The sequence below is a fragment of the Acomys russatus genome, chromosome 29 (genome assembly GCF_903995435.1).
Source record: "Acomys russatus chromosome 29, mAcoRus1.1, whole genome shotgun sequence".
In the NCBI taxonomy this organism is placed as follows: domain Eukaryota; kingdom Metazoa; phylum Chordata; class Mammalia; order Rodentia; family Muridae; genus Acomys; species Acomys russatus.
The window spans coordinates 45,773,391-45,786,820 of record NC_067165.1 but is presented as its reverse complement, the minus strand read 5'-3'; the positions used below and the strand labels follow the sequence as shown (position 1 = coordinate 45,786,820).

General features: G+C 52.9%; 1 protein-coding gene across 1 annotated transcript in view; it reads left to right on the top strand.

The window, feature by feature from the left end:
• Nucleotides 1–13,430, top strand: part of Prdm16 (PR/SET domain 16) — a 316,464-nt gene that overhangs the window by 268,700 nt on the left and 34,334 nt on the right. Inside the window, exon 4 of the mRNA XM_051171023.1 lies at nt 4,389–4,523. Coding sequence (XP_051026980.1) covers nt 4,389–4,523 — 135 coding nt within the window. The remainder of the gene's footprint in view (nt 1–4,388; nt 4,524–13,430) is intronic.

The following is a 13,430-nucleotide window of genomic DNA, read 5'->3' as shown; positions in this document are numbered from 1 at the left end:
AGGTCCAGATTTATGAGCTCATTCAGGCTCCGTGTCCGCCACACCAAGGTGTCTCCAGAAGGGCCTACCCTCCTCTTTCTCTCACAAGAATGGACTTTCTGTTTCGCCTCCTTCTGAATGTCATAAATCATTTTTTTTTAAAAATCGCACGTACGCTCGCACATGTGCCTCTATGTATTTGTGTGTGCATATGTGTGTGTTCATGTCAGCGTATGTTCCCGAGTGTGCATGCAGGTGTGAGGGAAGGACGTAAGGGACACGCGCAACAGTCCTGCAGACACCCAGCATGGTGCGAGCTTCTAGGGAGCATGCTGCAGCCACAGGGCACAGGCCAACAAGGTGATTCCCAGGCCTCACTCCGTCCTGCAGGCTGGGAATCCATTAGGTGAGCTGACGACAGATGCCTCTGCATTCCTGCCTTGTATGCACATCCCGTGTGGAGCTGGCCCCTGGTCATGCCCATTAAATGTGAAAGAGTTAGCCCAGCAGAGAGCCACAAATTAAAAGTGCAGGAAACCTCAAATGATGTGCCAAAAAAAAATTGTCAAGGTTAAGAGGATTTTTTTTCCATCTCTTCACTTCGTAACTCGGCGTCTCTGATGGGGGTGACTGACGAGCTGAGGAAACTGGACATGGGGGCTGAGAGGCCAAGTGGGGGCAAATGGGCAGCAGGGGCCATTTCTGCTGGCAATTATGGGAGTCCACAGGCTCAGCTCCAGCAACCCAGAGCCAGGCTTTCAAGTGGGTAGGTGCTGAACTCCAAATCTGAATGGGGCTCCACTCCACAGCCACAGGAAAACAGCCAAGAGAACACCACCGGCCTCTCTCATGACCCTTTCACGGCTCGTGTGCGAACACAGCCTAATGCTTGAGCCTTCAGACACCCTCGGAACTATCAGAGCTACACAGCTCCTGCCACAGCTTAGGTGCGAGCGGAGGCCAGACTCCAGATCAGAACGGCTTGCCCGATGCTGTGGCCCATGGCATCAGGTCTGTGGCACTCGCTACCCCAGTGTAGCGCTCAGCTGCCTGGGGCTGTGGCCTTGATGATCTGACCCCTAGACTTTCCTTTTAGCATAGCAAGAACCCCCAGAGCCCAGTGGGCCACCTGAAGCCCCCTCAGCTAGAAAGGGGTACTAAGACCTCATCGCTATGAGTAGGCAAAAGCCCTACCTCACGGGCAGCGACGGCAGGGGCCTGTGAGGAGCCAGGCCTACTTGGTGGATTCCAGATCTTATAGAATGACGCCCTCCTCTTCTGTGTCCACTGTTGTTCAGGCCTGGCACAGGAGCGCCTCCCTTCCTGGGAGGGGCGGGCTGTTATTCACTGAGCACCGCCCAGACAGAGAGTCTTGTCTCGGAGAAGGAATAGCAGGCCCATGGTGACCACGCTGGAGAGGGGAACTTTCTCAGGCCTCTAGGGACCACCAGGAAAGCAAATCATCCTGGGGATCAGGAGCTGGTGAGAGATGGAAGCCTGGGCAGGCCACAGACTGGGACCAACAGGTGCCTAGATTATCTTCTCATAGGAGTGAATTTGTCTTTTTCAAAGATATACCAGCTGACTCACGGCTGTGATCCCTGAGTGCATGCAAGCACACACACACACATATGCACATGTGTATACACATAAGTAGAGACTCTTGTGTATACACATATAGATAGATGATAGATAGACCGACAGATAGACAGATCCACATGTGCGCGCACACACACATACCACAGAGGTGCACAGCTGTATATGCATGCCCACTAGCATGTACACACCTTGCACGCACACACATATGGTTATCTGGGGCTCAACAAGCTCCCAAGCACTTTACCGTAGTTGTCACTAGCTAATAAGTAGAGATTGTTCTTGGGGAAATAGGCCTCAAGTCTGAGACATCCACAGCCAAACCCCAGGAAGGGTCTGGGGACGGAGCCCTGTATGCAGACATGCCCGTTCGCAGCACCATCAACTAGCTCCCCGGGCTCTGCACTGTGAAAGGAGGAAGAAGGTACACAGAGTGAGGGGCGGAGAGACAGACAGGACCTGGGATTCTGTGCCATCTGCTGAGCAGGGAGGAAGGGGGCCACTGCCCTCTCAGCAGCTAGTCTGTCTTAATCCCTACGTCTCCAGAGGGGTGCCAAACTGCCTTCTGAGGTAGGGGTCCCACTAACGTGTGTGTGTGTGTGTGTGTGTGTGTGTGTGTGCGCACGCGTGCGCTGAGCGCTTTGGACTTGGTGGCTGGAGCCCACTTCTTGGAGACAGAAGGCCTGCCCTCCTCAACATGTGGCCACTGCTTACTCTGCCTCTGTCCTCACCAGGCTGTGGGGTCACCCAGTAGTGCTTGGGTTGGGCAGGCCTTGGATTGGAGCATGGCAGGCAGTGGCCTCCAGGGATCTGTATGGAGCATGGAAGAATTCATCTGACCCCTGAGGGCCAGGGCCCTGACTCCTGGTGCACTGACTTCTATGTCCTGGCTAGGATGAGACAGCCTCTGCTAAGCTCAGACCCCTGGAGAGATTTCCCTGGGTACCCATCCCCTGAGCCCCAAGGGACAGAGGAGGCCACACCTGTGTCCTGATGCCTCTAGAGTTGAGGCTCGTGCCTCTCAGCAAGCAGCCTGAACCCCTGGCCTGCTCCCTAAGCTCAGAGAGGCATATGGTCGGGCTCCCAGCTTTGCCAACAGTATGTGTGAATCCCGGTGTTTCGGTTTTGAGAGGAAGGCTGCAGTGCCCAGGCTTGGGTAGGGGGCTCTCTGTTCACAGCCCCCATCTACGCTCTGGGCATCTCTACCCTGACCTTCTTCAGACGTGGCCTTATCCACAGGCAGCCTGGAGTGATTCTGGGCTAAGAGGGAACCCGGTGTGTAGGGAGGGGTGAGAGGAGAGGGCGGGTAACTAACCAGAGTCTCTGCCCTATGGAGTCAGTGCTTAGCCGCATTTCTGCCACTGCTGCCCCATTGGTAAGAAAAGCTTGAGAGAATCTGCTAGTCACCCAAGGGAGCACAAGGGGCCCTGGGAGGAGGCACTGCAGTGCGCTACTGTACAAGACCTCAGAGCCATGCCCCTGATCCATATCCTAAGTCTCTCCTACCTGGTACCTTCGGACCTTCATTGCCACCCTTTGTCAGGAACCTGGGTAGAGGGGGTGTCACGGATAGGTGTCACCTGGGAGACAAAGCAAACTGAGGGGGGGGGAAGACTGAAGACCCACTTCCTGTCAGTGGGCTCAGGGTCTGACTTTGTGTCAAAGTCTTTAGGGGAATAGGGAACAGAGGCAAGGCGTGCAGCTTCTTTGCTTTGTGCTGAGACTGAACTTTTCAAAAGAATCCCAGGGTCTGCCCGAGGTGTACAAAGATCTCGAAAAGTGAAGTGGGCTACCTGAACAGAGCCCCTCCTGCCACCTTCGCTGGGTCACTCAGACTCCAGTTACTCCTGCCTGCTTGCCTCCTACCCACCTAGACACACCTGCCCACCTGGTCACCCTTCCCACCTGGAAACGCCTCCCCAGGACACCCCTGCCCACAACCCCCCTTCAGCCATCCGGCCTTTTGCGCACCCAGTCAACCACTCTAGTTGCTGCTGGCTTCAAGGGCTTTGCATTAGGGCCTTACCATAGGCACTGGGCAAAGCAGGTGGGAGCTGGAAGGTGCTATTGCACCTGCAGCTGCCAGCCCATGGTCTGGGTCTTCTTGCAGGCAACCCTCGGGGTGTATGGAAGGGGGAGGGGGACCGAGGTCAGTAAGCAAGCCTCAGAAACAAAGTTCAGAAGACAGCAGCAGCAACAAAGTAAAGCTAGCGCTGGGGCTGCCGCCGCTGCAACTGGCAGTGACACAGGACGCGGTGAGAAGCGGGAGGTCCATGTGCTGGCCAGAGTCAAAGTGAAACTTTCCAGTTGAAAGGAACAAAATGTCTTTTCTGGCATTCCAGTGACGTGCAATCTGACAGGGTGATGTGCAGTCTGACAGGGACGGGTACACACAGGTACACGGGTGCACACTGGCACATGCATCCAGATTCAGGTGTGGCCATATACCCTGTAACACCTTTAGCTTGAGAACTGCTTTCTTGCTTGACACTCCCACTGTCCTTAGCGGAGGGCTTGTGTCAGACACAAGAAGGCTCAGCTTTCTCACACCTGGACAGCTTCCTGGAAGCTCTTCTTGTGCTGACCTGCCTGTAAGCTGCTCTGTAAGACGGAGAAAGGCCACCTTCTTCTCTCCACCCGTCCCCAGGAGGTTCCCAGGACCAGGTGGGCTAGGTGGTCAGGGGCTGTCCAGTGCCTGGAACTGGCTGAGGTCTCAGCCAACCTACCATCTTGCCTGAGTCCACCTAAGCCTCTGAGGCCAGCAGCATAGCACACAGGCCATCTCTGACCTCAGCTCGCTTCTTTCCCAGCAGATCTCTGAAGACTTGGGCAGCGAGAAGTTCTGCGTGGATGCCAACCAGGCAGGGGCTGGCAGCTGGCTCAAGTACATCCGTGTAGCGTGTTCCTGTGATGACCAGAACCTCACCATGTGCCAGATGAATGAACAGGTAGGGTCTAGGCTGGTCAGCTGGGCCTTCTGTCCCTGTGGACTGTCCTCGGAGGCTGGGCACCAAGGTGGATGGGTGTTGAGATGAGGGTCAGCAAGCCTCTAGTAAGGTCATGGGTCCCCTGCTGAGCTCCATCCTGCCACAGGGAGTAGCCCTTTGACAGAAGCCCAGCATGGGCTACCTGGAAAACGTAGCTGCCCTCAGAACGACAGAGCAAAAGGTCAGAAGAACTTGCCTGAGGCTGCTGGCGTTGAAGAACTGAAAGCATGGTTTTAAAGGCCAGCTCGAATAGACAGGACCTCAAGCCACAGGGTCTGCGTTTCCCTACAAATGCCAGGAGACACCGGAAGATCGGCGGACAAGAACCAATGGGAAGGAATCTTGCCTAAACAGACCTAGTAAAACAAGGTTTCCAAAAGGATCCGCACTGGCCGGTCTAATGCCACACAGGCTGTTTCCTAGACCACGCTAAGAAAAAGTGTCCAAAGCCCGTAAGTCATAATCGCAGTCTGACATACTGCCAAGAAAATGCTCTTGCATTGGCATGGCCCCTTCCTCTCTTAAAGAGCCGAGCTATGGCGGCTTCAGCTGCATTCCCCTCAAAGGCTGAGGAACCTCTAGTCCTGAGCTCAGCTTCTCGGAGCAAGAACCCCCCCCACACAAGTTTACTGCCCCCCTCCTTCGTCTCCATGGGTTGCCTCTGCATTCCCAGGGCAGGGGGTCCAGACCTGCAAGCCCATCAGGAAAGACGTTATTCCGTGTCTTTCCACTCCGCTGGGCACTGTGACCAGCACTGCTTTGTCCTTTTTGTAGCTTCAAGTTTGACTCTGCAGACTCTCCATACTCCAGCAAAGCCTCGTGTCGTCAGAGCACGGGTTCCCTGCGGGTACCAGCTCCCAGCCCTCCGCCTGACAGATCAGTTTATTCTGCCTCTGTCTCTGGGCTACATATGAGATTTTGGTGGGGGGGGGGGAGGGCTCCATTTGCTTTAAAAACGATTTGTGGAGACCACATAACAAAGGCCCCATTCTTGTGTAGCCCAGTGCAAGCTGTCTAAAGTGGTTCGAGGCTCTTGACTCTAGAGAAATATTTTGCATTTAAAAAGACAACAAGGAAGCCGTAGGGAGGCCTCTGACCTGCGCACCGCCTCACAGCTCTCCTCAAGAGCTTAGTCTCCACAGCTCTTGGGCTCAATTCGCTAGATACCTGTTGGCTCCTGACAGCCAGGACCAGGATCTCTGCTGCCAACACTTCCATGACCTTCAACTAGAACCAAAAATTTTGAGAGAAGGGGAAAAAGATAGCTTTCTGACTGACTGAAGAAGCTCAAGAGCAGAAATAATTGTGATGTTAAAATGGAACACAGAAGGAAAACTTCCAGAAGATCATGAGAGCGCGTGCAACAGAAAACTGATAAGGTGCACAGAGCTTGGGAACTCTCCTCTGAGGCTCAGGTCTGCAAGCACCCCTGTCCTGGGAAGCACTGGGTGCGTCTGCATGCAGGCATGGGCTCTGTGAGGTGCCGGTAGAGCAATGAGGACACAGACAGAGCAGCAAGGACATAGGTTTTGTTACTTGTCAAACAGATGCTAGAACTCAGATAAACTGAAACGTGAATGTTGGCGGGACAAGATTTTTTGAAAGCACAAAGCACTGTCCTCTCAAAAAAGAACTGGCCTTCAAAAACGTTTTTTTTTTTTTTTTTTTTTTTTTTTTTTTTTTTTTTTAACCATTTCAGAGTTTACTTTAAACTACCTTGTGAGTTTAAAGAGAAATGACTGGCTCGCAGGGATTCACTTTTCATTTTCAGACCATGGGCAGGAATGTTCCAGGATAGAATGATTTACAGCCTTCAACTCCTAAGTGCCTGTATCTCAAAGCTGCTGCATCCCCAACCTTGCTGTGTGCCATGCGCCCTGCACCTTGTGCTATGTGCCCTGTGCCCTGTGCTGTGTGCCCTACACCTTGTAACCTGTACTCTGTGCCATGTACCCTGCGCATGGCGCCATATGCTCTGTGCCCTGTACCATGCACCGTGTGCCTTGTGCCCTGCACCCTGTGCTCTGTGCTGTGTGCCCTGCGCCCTGTGCCCTGCACCCTGTGCTGTGTGCCCTGCGCCCTGTGCCCTGTGCTGTTTGCCCTGCACCCTGTGCCCTATGCCCTGTGCCATATGCCCTATGCCTTGTGCCCTGTGTCCTGCGCTGTGTGCCCTACACCTTGTGACCTGTACTCTGTGCCATGTGCCCTGCACCCGGTGCCATATGCCCTGTGCCATGCACCGTGCACCGTGTGCCTTGTGCCCTGCGCCCTGCGCCCTGTGCCCTGTGTCCTGTGCCCTGCATCCTGTGCCCTGCGTCCTGTGCCGTGTACCCTGTGCCTTGTGCTCTGTACCCTGTGCCATGTGCCCTGTGCCCTGAACCCTATGCCCTGCACCCTGCACCCTATGCCCTGTGCCATATGCCCTGTGCCCTGCACCCTGCACCGTGTGCCTTGTGCCTTGTGCCCTGCACCCCACTCCCTGTGTGCCTACACACCTGACTAAACTGACTAGCATCAGGTCAGGCTTACTTGGTTCTCTTTGCCTGCTGCTTGCCCCTCTCCCATGTGGTCTTGCAGTGTGAACTCTCCCTGGTTTAAGCCCGAACACTAGATGAAAAATATCCTTGTGTTCAGAGGATCTGGAGAATTAGATAAATGCCACCTTCTGGAGGGTCCAGGACCCAAATCATTCCCCAAACATGGGGCATTTCCTGCCCATAAAACTCACACTGAGACCCCCTCTAATGTGGGAAGAAAAGAGCCTTTGCCTCACTGAAGCCCACAGCTGTCCTGAAAGGAAAAATAGATTTCAAGCTCATTGTATCCTTCCTAAAACAGAAATATGTACACACACACACACACACACACACACACACACACATACACGAACACATACACACAGACACATGAGCGCACACACACATGAGCACACACATACAGACACATGAACACACACACGAGCACACACACGCACATACGAGCACACACACACACACAAGCGCACACACACACACACACATGCCCCTCCCTTTCTCCCTTTCCTTCTCTGTTTCCCAGATGGCCACAGCCTCCATGTAAGCATTTCTACTTCCTGGCCATGCAGTGGAGAGAGTTGTCCCCACAGAATAGCACTTTGACCCTCTCTTTAGCTGAATGAAATTTCCTAGAGATACAGGACTGAAAAGATCCCTGAGGACAAGCTTCTCTTTGAGAAGGAAACACTAAAAATGTCAGTAGTGTTTCTCAGATTTCTCCTCCCTTTCCCAAGAGTGCCTACAAAGACTTCTAGGCAGTTAGGAACACCACACACCCACAGACACATACACAGTGCACTTGTGTACACATGGGTGCATGTACATACCTAAACATACAGTCATCTGTGTAAACACGAATACCATGAGCACACACCCACATACATACACACACATGCACCTGCGCGTACACACAGCACTGCAGGACAGCAAGGAGCCCATCACCAAACACCTGCCTTGTAGTCATGGTGCTGTGCTGCCCAGGGCCTTCAGCGAGGAAAATATATATCAAGTTAGAAATGGCGAGGCCTTGTTTCAAGAGTCAAGACACATGACCTCAGTTCCAATATCCTAAAGAGATATAAGAATGGAAGAAGGGTCCCAGCATCTTCAGAGAAAATTCTGGGAGCTACCAGAAGAGATGAACTGCTCAACCTATGGAGGAGAGGAGCCTCTAAACTAAAGACACAGGTCACTGCGGATAGTGGGAGCCTGAGATCCCTAGACCCTGTGCTTGTAATGGTCAGGTCTTGGGCTTGGGTCAAGTCAGAAGTCCGGATTTCCGGTGTTCTGTGTCCTTGGGAGAGAGCCACATGTCAGCTGCTGACCATAACACTGAGGAAAGTGCGTCTCTCTCACCATCGCAGGGCTGCACCTGTCCCTGCCGGCTGCCGGCCAGGGACTGTGACCCAGCCAGGCTCTGGAAACCGCAGCAGCCCACCTTCCTCCTGGTTCTGCTCCCAATGCCCAGAGTCCTCTCAACCTAGCCATGTGCCCTCCCCGCAGCCTTGGCAGACATCTTCAGCCCTGCCTCGGGCCAGAAGACAAGGGTTATTATCTTCTGTGCTACTCTGTGGCCTCTTGGAGCTGGAGATGTGGCCACTGGAAGTGAGCCGAAGCCTCCAACGGGCTCAGTTCCTGTCTAGCTTTCCCAGATGCTCCCTCCGATGTCTGGCCTCCCCGTGCCTTGGCTGTGGGTGGATGGGACGCAGGTGGCCCCTCTCAGCAGTGGAGCTACCCAGGCTCCCGTTGTCCATCTCAGGTCCTGTCCTGCCTCCGGACACTACAGCAAAGTGCCCATTGACCTGTACCAAGTGACCATCAGAGCTGTGAGATTGCCCTCCTGGCACTCTGTAGCTCTAAGAGTCCTCTTTCCAGGGGACCCCTGATCACGAGAAGAGATTGCTCGTATCCCTTGTGTCCACCTGGGAGTCTTCCTTACCATTCTGAGAAGGGGAGGCCATGCTAGGCTAGGAGCGTTCCTCTGGTATACACACAGGCCAAGAAGGCCTTGCCAGCATTATACCTGGCCTCCAAAGAGCTTGCTTTTGAAAAACGAAGGTTTTGGGCTGGTCTATCTGATAGGAACAACATGCCTCCTGTAGAAGTCAGGGACTAGGGCTCTGCCCTGGTATTTGTGGCGGGGCCATTTCCAGATGCCAAGCAGTCATGAGCAGCCATTTCTGATGCTTTCACTGTCTCTTCTGAGGGCAAACAAGCACTCACAGGCATCTCCCCCACTCCCAGCTCCACCCCCACCCCCACCCAGCCCCTTCTGTCAAGACCTCTCTCTTTGGAAAATTCAGAACATCCAGGTTACTCCTGGGTGGTTTTTTGTTTTTTGTTTTTTGTTTTTTGTTTTTTGTTTTTTGTTTTTTTTCCACCTGCAATTATGAGCAAATGAATTGGTCTGAAACATTTGGGCGACACAAGCAGGGGTCTGTTACTGAATTTGTTTTAATGTTCAGAAAGAGAAGGAAAGCTCGCAAGTGCTGTGCCCACAGGAAGAAACAAGGGGTAGGCAGAGATCTATTCACAGAGGGGCTATTTTCTCTTTTTTTCTGCTGCACTGCCTCGGTGGTGGGTAGGGGTGGGCATGGAGTCGTGTTTACTGGTCAGCGGGCTGAGGTTGGAGGACAGGCTGAAGCAATGATGCTGGGGGCTAGTATGTTCTTCATCTGTTAGAACAGGCCAAACCTGTGCTATCTGCACAGTGCCCCTGTATTCCATGGCAGGGCAGAGTATCCAGGATGCAGGTCTACCCACAGCAGGAGAGCAGTCCCTCTTGACCGCATTGAACGAGGGGTTTAAGCAAAGGACCAGGTCAGAAGCTGTGCCTCCAGGTGTCCATGGGGCCATTCCTGCTTCTTGCTGCTTAGCGCAGGGGCCAGTGCCCGGTGGCCGGTGGCCGGTGGCTGGTCTCTCTTGTTTTCATTTCTCTCTCTCGGGCCCAGAACCTCCTTTGCCTCCAAGGTGTGAAGTCTGCTGGGGCTGATATTTTTAAGCAGGTTATCAGGTCCTGAGCCACGCTGACCTTTTCCATTTCTTTTTGCTTTATTTCTACGTCATTTTAAAATTAAAATTCATAAATTTTTGGTTTGGTCCTTTGAAATGGTGGCTCCAAATAGGGAAACACTAGTTTCTCCATGTAAACAAGGGAGGTAAGATTAGAGAATTTGTTGAGCCTTTTTTTTAGCCAGCCGATGCAGGCCAGTGAGGTGTCTCAGCGGATGGATACCCTGGCCACCTAACTTGACCTGAGTCCAATACCTGGAACCTACACAGTGAAAGGAAATAGCAAAAGTCTGCACGTTGTCCTCAGATACATACATACACACGCTCACACATACACATGAAAACGTGCACACGCACACACAGAGGATGTCCTTAAAAAATACATGTCAAATTCATTTTAATTCAGAAAAAACAATCAGGCGCTGTCTGTGGATCAGAAGGATCCTCTTTTTCTTGGAGAACAGTTAAGTTTAAATTCACCTTTCAACTGTGGCGATGTCACAATAAATAACTATTTGTCAGAATTTATCATCCATTAATTAAATTCAGTGCCTTGTTGGAAACCACGTAATGGTGTCGATATTTAACCGTGGGCTAATACTTTATATTTTTATAATCCTTATAAACTGTGCAGCCGGGAAAAGAGATAAATGTGTAAGGAAATTTTGAGTTTTTAAGTGACAGAACATATCGTAACACAATTATAAAGGTATGGGCACAGAGGAAGCTGATCCCGACAGGCGTGCGGAGCGGGGACCATGAGGGACACTGGTAACTGTTATCAAGGCCAGAGAAAGGAACCACCTGCATGTCCACTGATTGCAAACTGGTGCTCCCCTCATGTCCTCCCTGCGTCACCCGCAGGGGGCTTTTATTTTTTTAAATGCTAGAACGCTAAGACTGAGCAGGCCTGGCAACTCTGGGGCTTTGGTCTTAATCACTAAACAGTATTTTCAGTACAGGCCAAAGGCTCTAAGCGGCGGGGAGCTCTGACCGTCATTGTAAACCGTTTTCTAGATGTTCATTTGTGTGAAAAGCTTGAGCCCGATCTCAAGCAGGTGGCTGAGAAGGTCCCGCGTTCTTTTTACCCACATGGAGCCACCTCTTTGTGTCTGGAATGTGGCAGAGGGAAAAGAAAACAGTCTGGGCTACATGACGTTACAAGCAATGGCGTTGGCCCGGGTTCCGGGATGCCCCTGCTAGATGAGAGAAACCATGGGAAGAGACAAGGGCTCAATTTCAGCTTCTGTTGCGTGTGTCCTTACTTCAGAGGGCCGCTGACAGTCGCCATGTGTTTGGCTTGTCATCTCAGCTGTTGGGGATAAAGTTCTGGGGTGGTGACGGGACCCCAGAACGCATCCGTACCTAAAGCATGTGGCACTGTGGTTTAGAAAGAAGGCAGCTTGCTTCTTCCCTGCAGCACTCCAGGCTGCTGCTGGGGGTTGGAGGGCATCAGACTCCTGTTTCCTTACTCTTCTTATTGTCTCGTGGAAACTCAGTGGCAGCCTGTCTTGTGTCTTGTGACACTAGTGGTCAGGGGCCTTGAGAGTTCTACATGGAGTCTATGTAGTAAATCAATTGCAGGAATCTTAAGGGTTACAGTTATAGTTTGTCACAGGCACAGCAGGGGGCCTGGAGCGTACAGTGGACAGCGACGCATAAGCACGAGATGCCCAACTTTGTCCCCCTCGACCTGGCGCCCCCGACCAACATCCACCAGTTCCCACTGAAGGCGGCCTTTGTTAAGAGAAATTGTGCAGGCCCCACAGGCCAGGAGCTGGCTTTCTCAGAATGCCTGGCTGATAAGGCCTTTGTGCCACTTAAAAAGCCAGGTCATAAAAGCCAGGGCTTGGCTTCTGTATCCACCTCCTGTGGCTGCCTGAGGCAGGGCCAAGACTTCAGACGCCTGGAGATTCCTGTTCACGTCCTTAGCCTTCCAGGTGGGGGCAAGCTGAGAGACCTCAGCCCCGCCCTGGCCCCGGCAATTAGCACTAATAGAGTTTGATTAATTACGCAGGGTGCTCAAAGTCCTACTAGCCACGGTTGCCAGGCTGCTGCTTTGTGTCCCCCACATGTCCCTGACAGGGGCCCTAGTGGCCATTCTGTGAGGCTGAGGAAGGGATACCTGTGGCCCTGCTGTGGCCCCAGTTGCAGAGTCCATGCTGGTGGGAGGGTCCCAGGAGGCTCCTGTCTTCAGAACCGGAGTAGAGGTCCCTGGAGGCCCGGTGAGCTCAAGAGCAAAGGTGTGGGAGGGTATGGAGCCCCAGGATTCCCTGTAGTCCTCAGAGGCGATTAGAGACGGGAGGTTGGGCAGCCCCCCAGAGCCAAAGTAGGAGTCAGGAGGCCCAATGTCCCCAGAAACGGGGGTTCGGGATGGTCAGGAGTGACCCCAGAAGGACTGGCTACTTTCAGAGGGATCAGGAAGGAAACAGGTGGCCTTGTAGCTCTGGATGGCAGAGCTCCAGGTTCCGGTAGCCCAGAGAGAAAGGACCAAAGTATGTATGGAGAGGAGGCTTGAAGGCCAGGCAGCTTAATCAGAGGGGTGGGAGGCAGGCCAGAAAGGCAGGTAGCCTGGGAGGGGTGCAGGTGGAAGGGATGGGTGGTCTCTCTCTGCCTTCTACCTCTCAGAATAGGCACCCAGAATCCAGGTGGTAGAAAGACACGCTCCTGACGTGGTAGCCATGGCCTCGTGCCTTCTGGGTGATTGTAGGTGGAAGGCAGGCCTGTCGGTGGCAAGCTCAAACTCTAACCAGGACTTCAGGGGCCATGTTTTCATTCCCCTCTCTTTCAGTCCTTGCACGCACCACACTGGTGACCCAGCCACAGCGATGAAGCATGCATTTGCTCTGTGCTTCTGTCTGTACGCGCTCTGTGGCCAGAGGGAAACGTGGGCGAGCTTATCAACAGCTGACGCACACCCTCCTGCTCAGGGGCCACTTACGTGGACGCAGCTCCTCACTCTGGGGCAGCTGTGGGTGGATCCTCGAGTCTGACCTTCAAAAAGATATGTTACTTAGCCGCAGCGTGATGACGTAAAACTGGGATCTTAAGGTTTTATTCAAGAGCTCTGTTTGATCCTGTTTCTAGACTCCATTTTAAAAACCTCTTTGTATTATCCACCTCCCCGAGAATAGCTCCCACGTAGGTTACTGCTGTGAACTGCTCTTTGAAGGGTTATCACACTGATAAGATTCCTGTGTCCACCTGCAGGCTCCTGACTGTGCACTTCCGCAGTCAGGTGCTTTGGGAGTGACAGCCAATGGGCACCGGGGACCCAGTGCAGTTCTTCTGTGTCCTTCAGTGACTCACAGGCATTACTCTG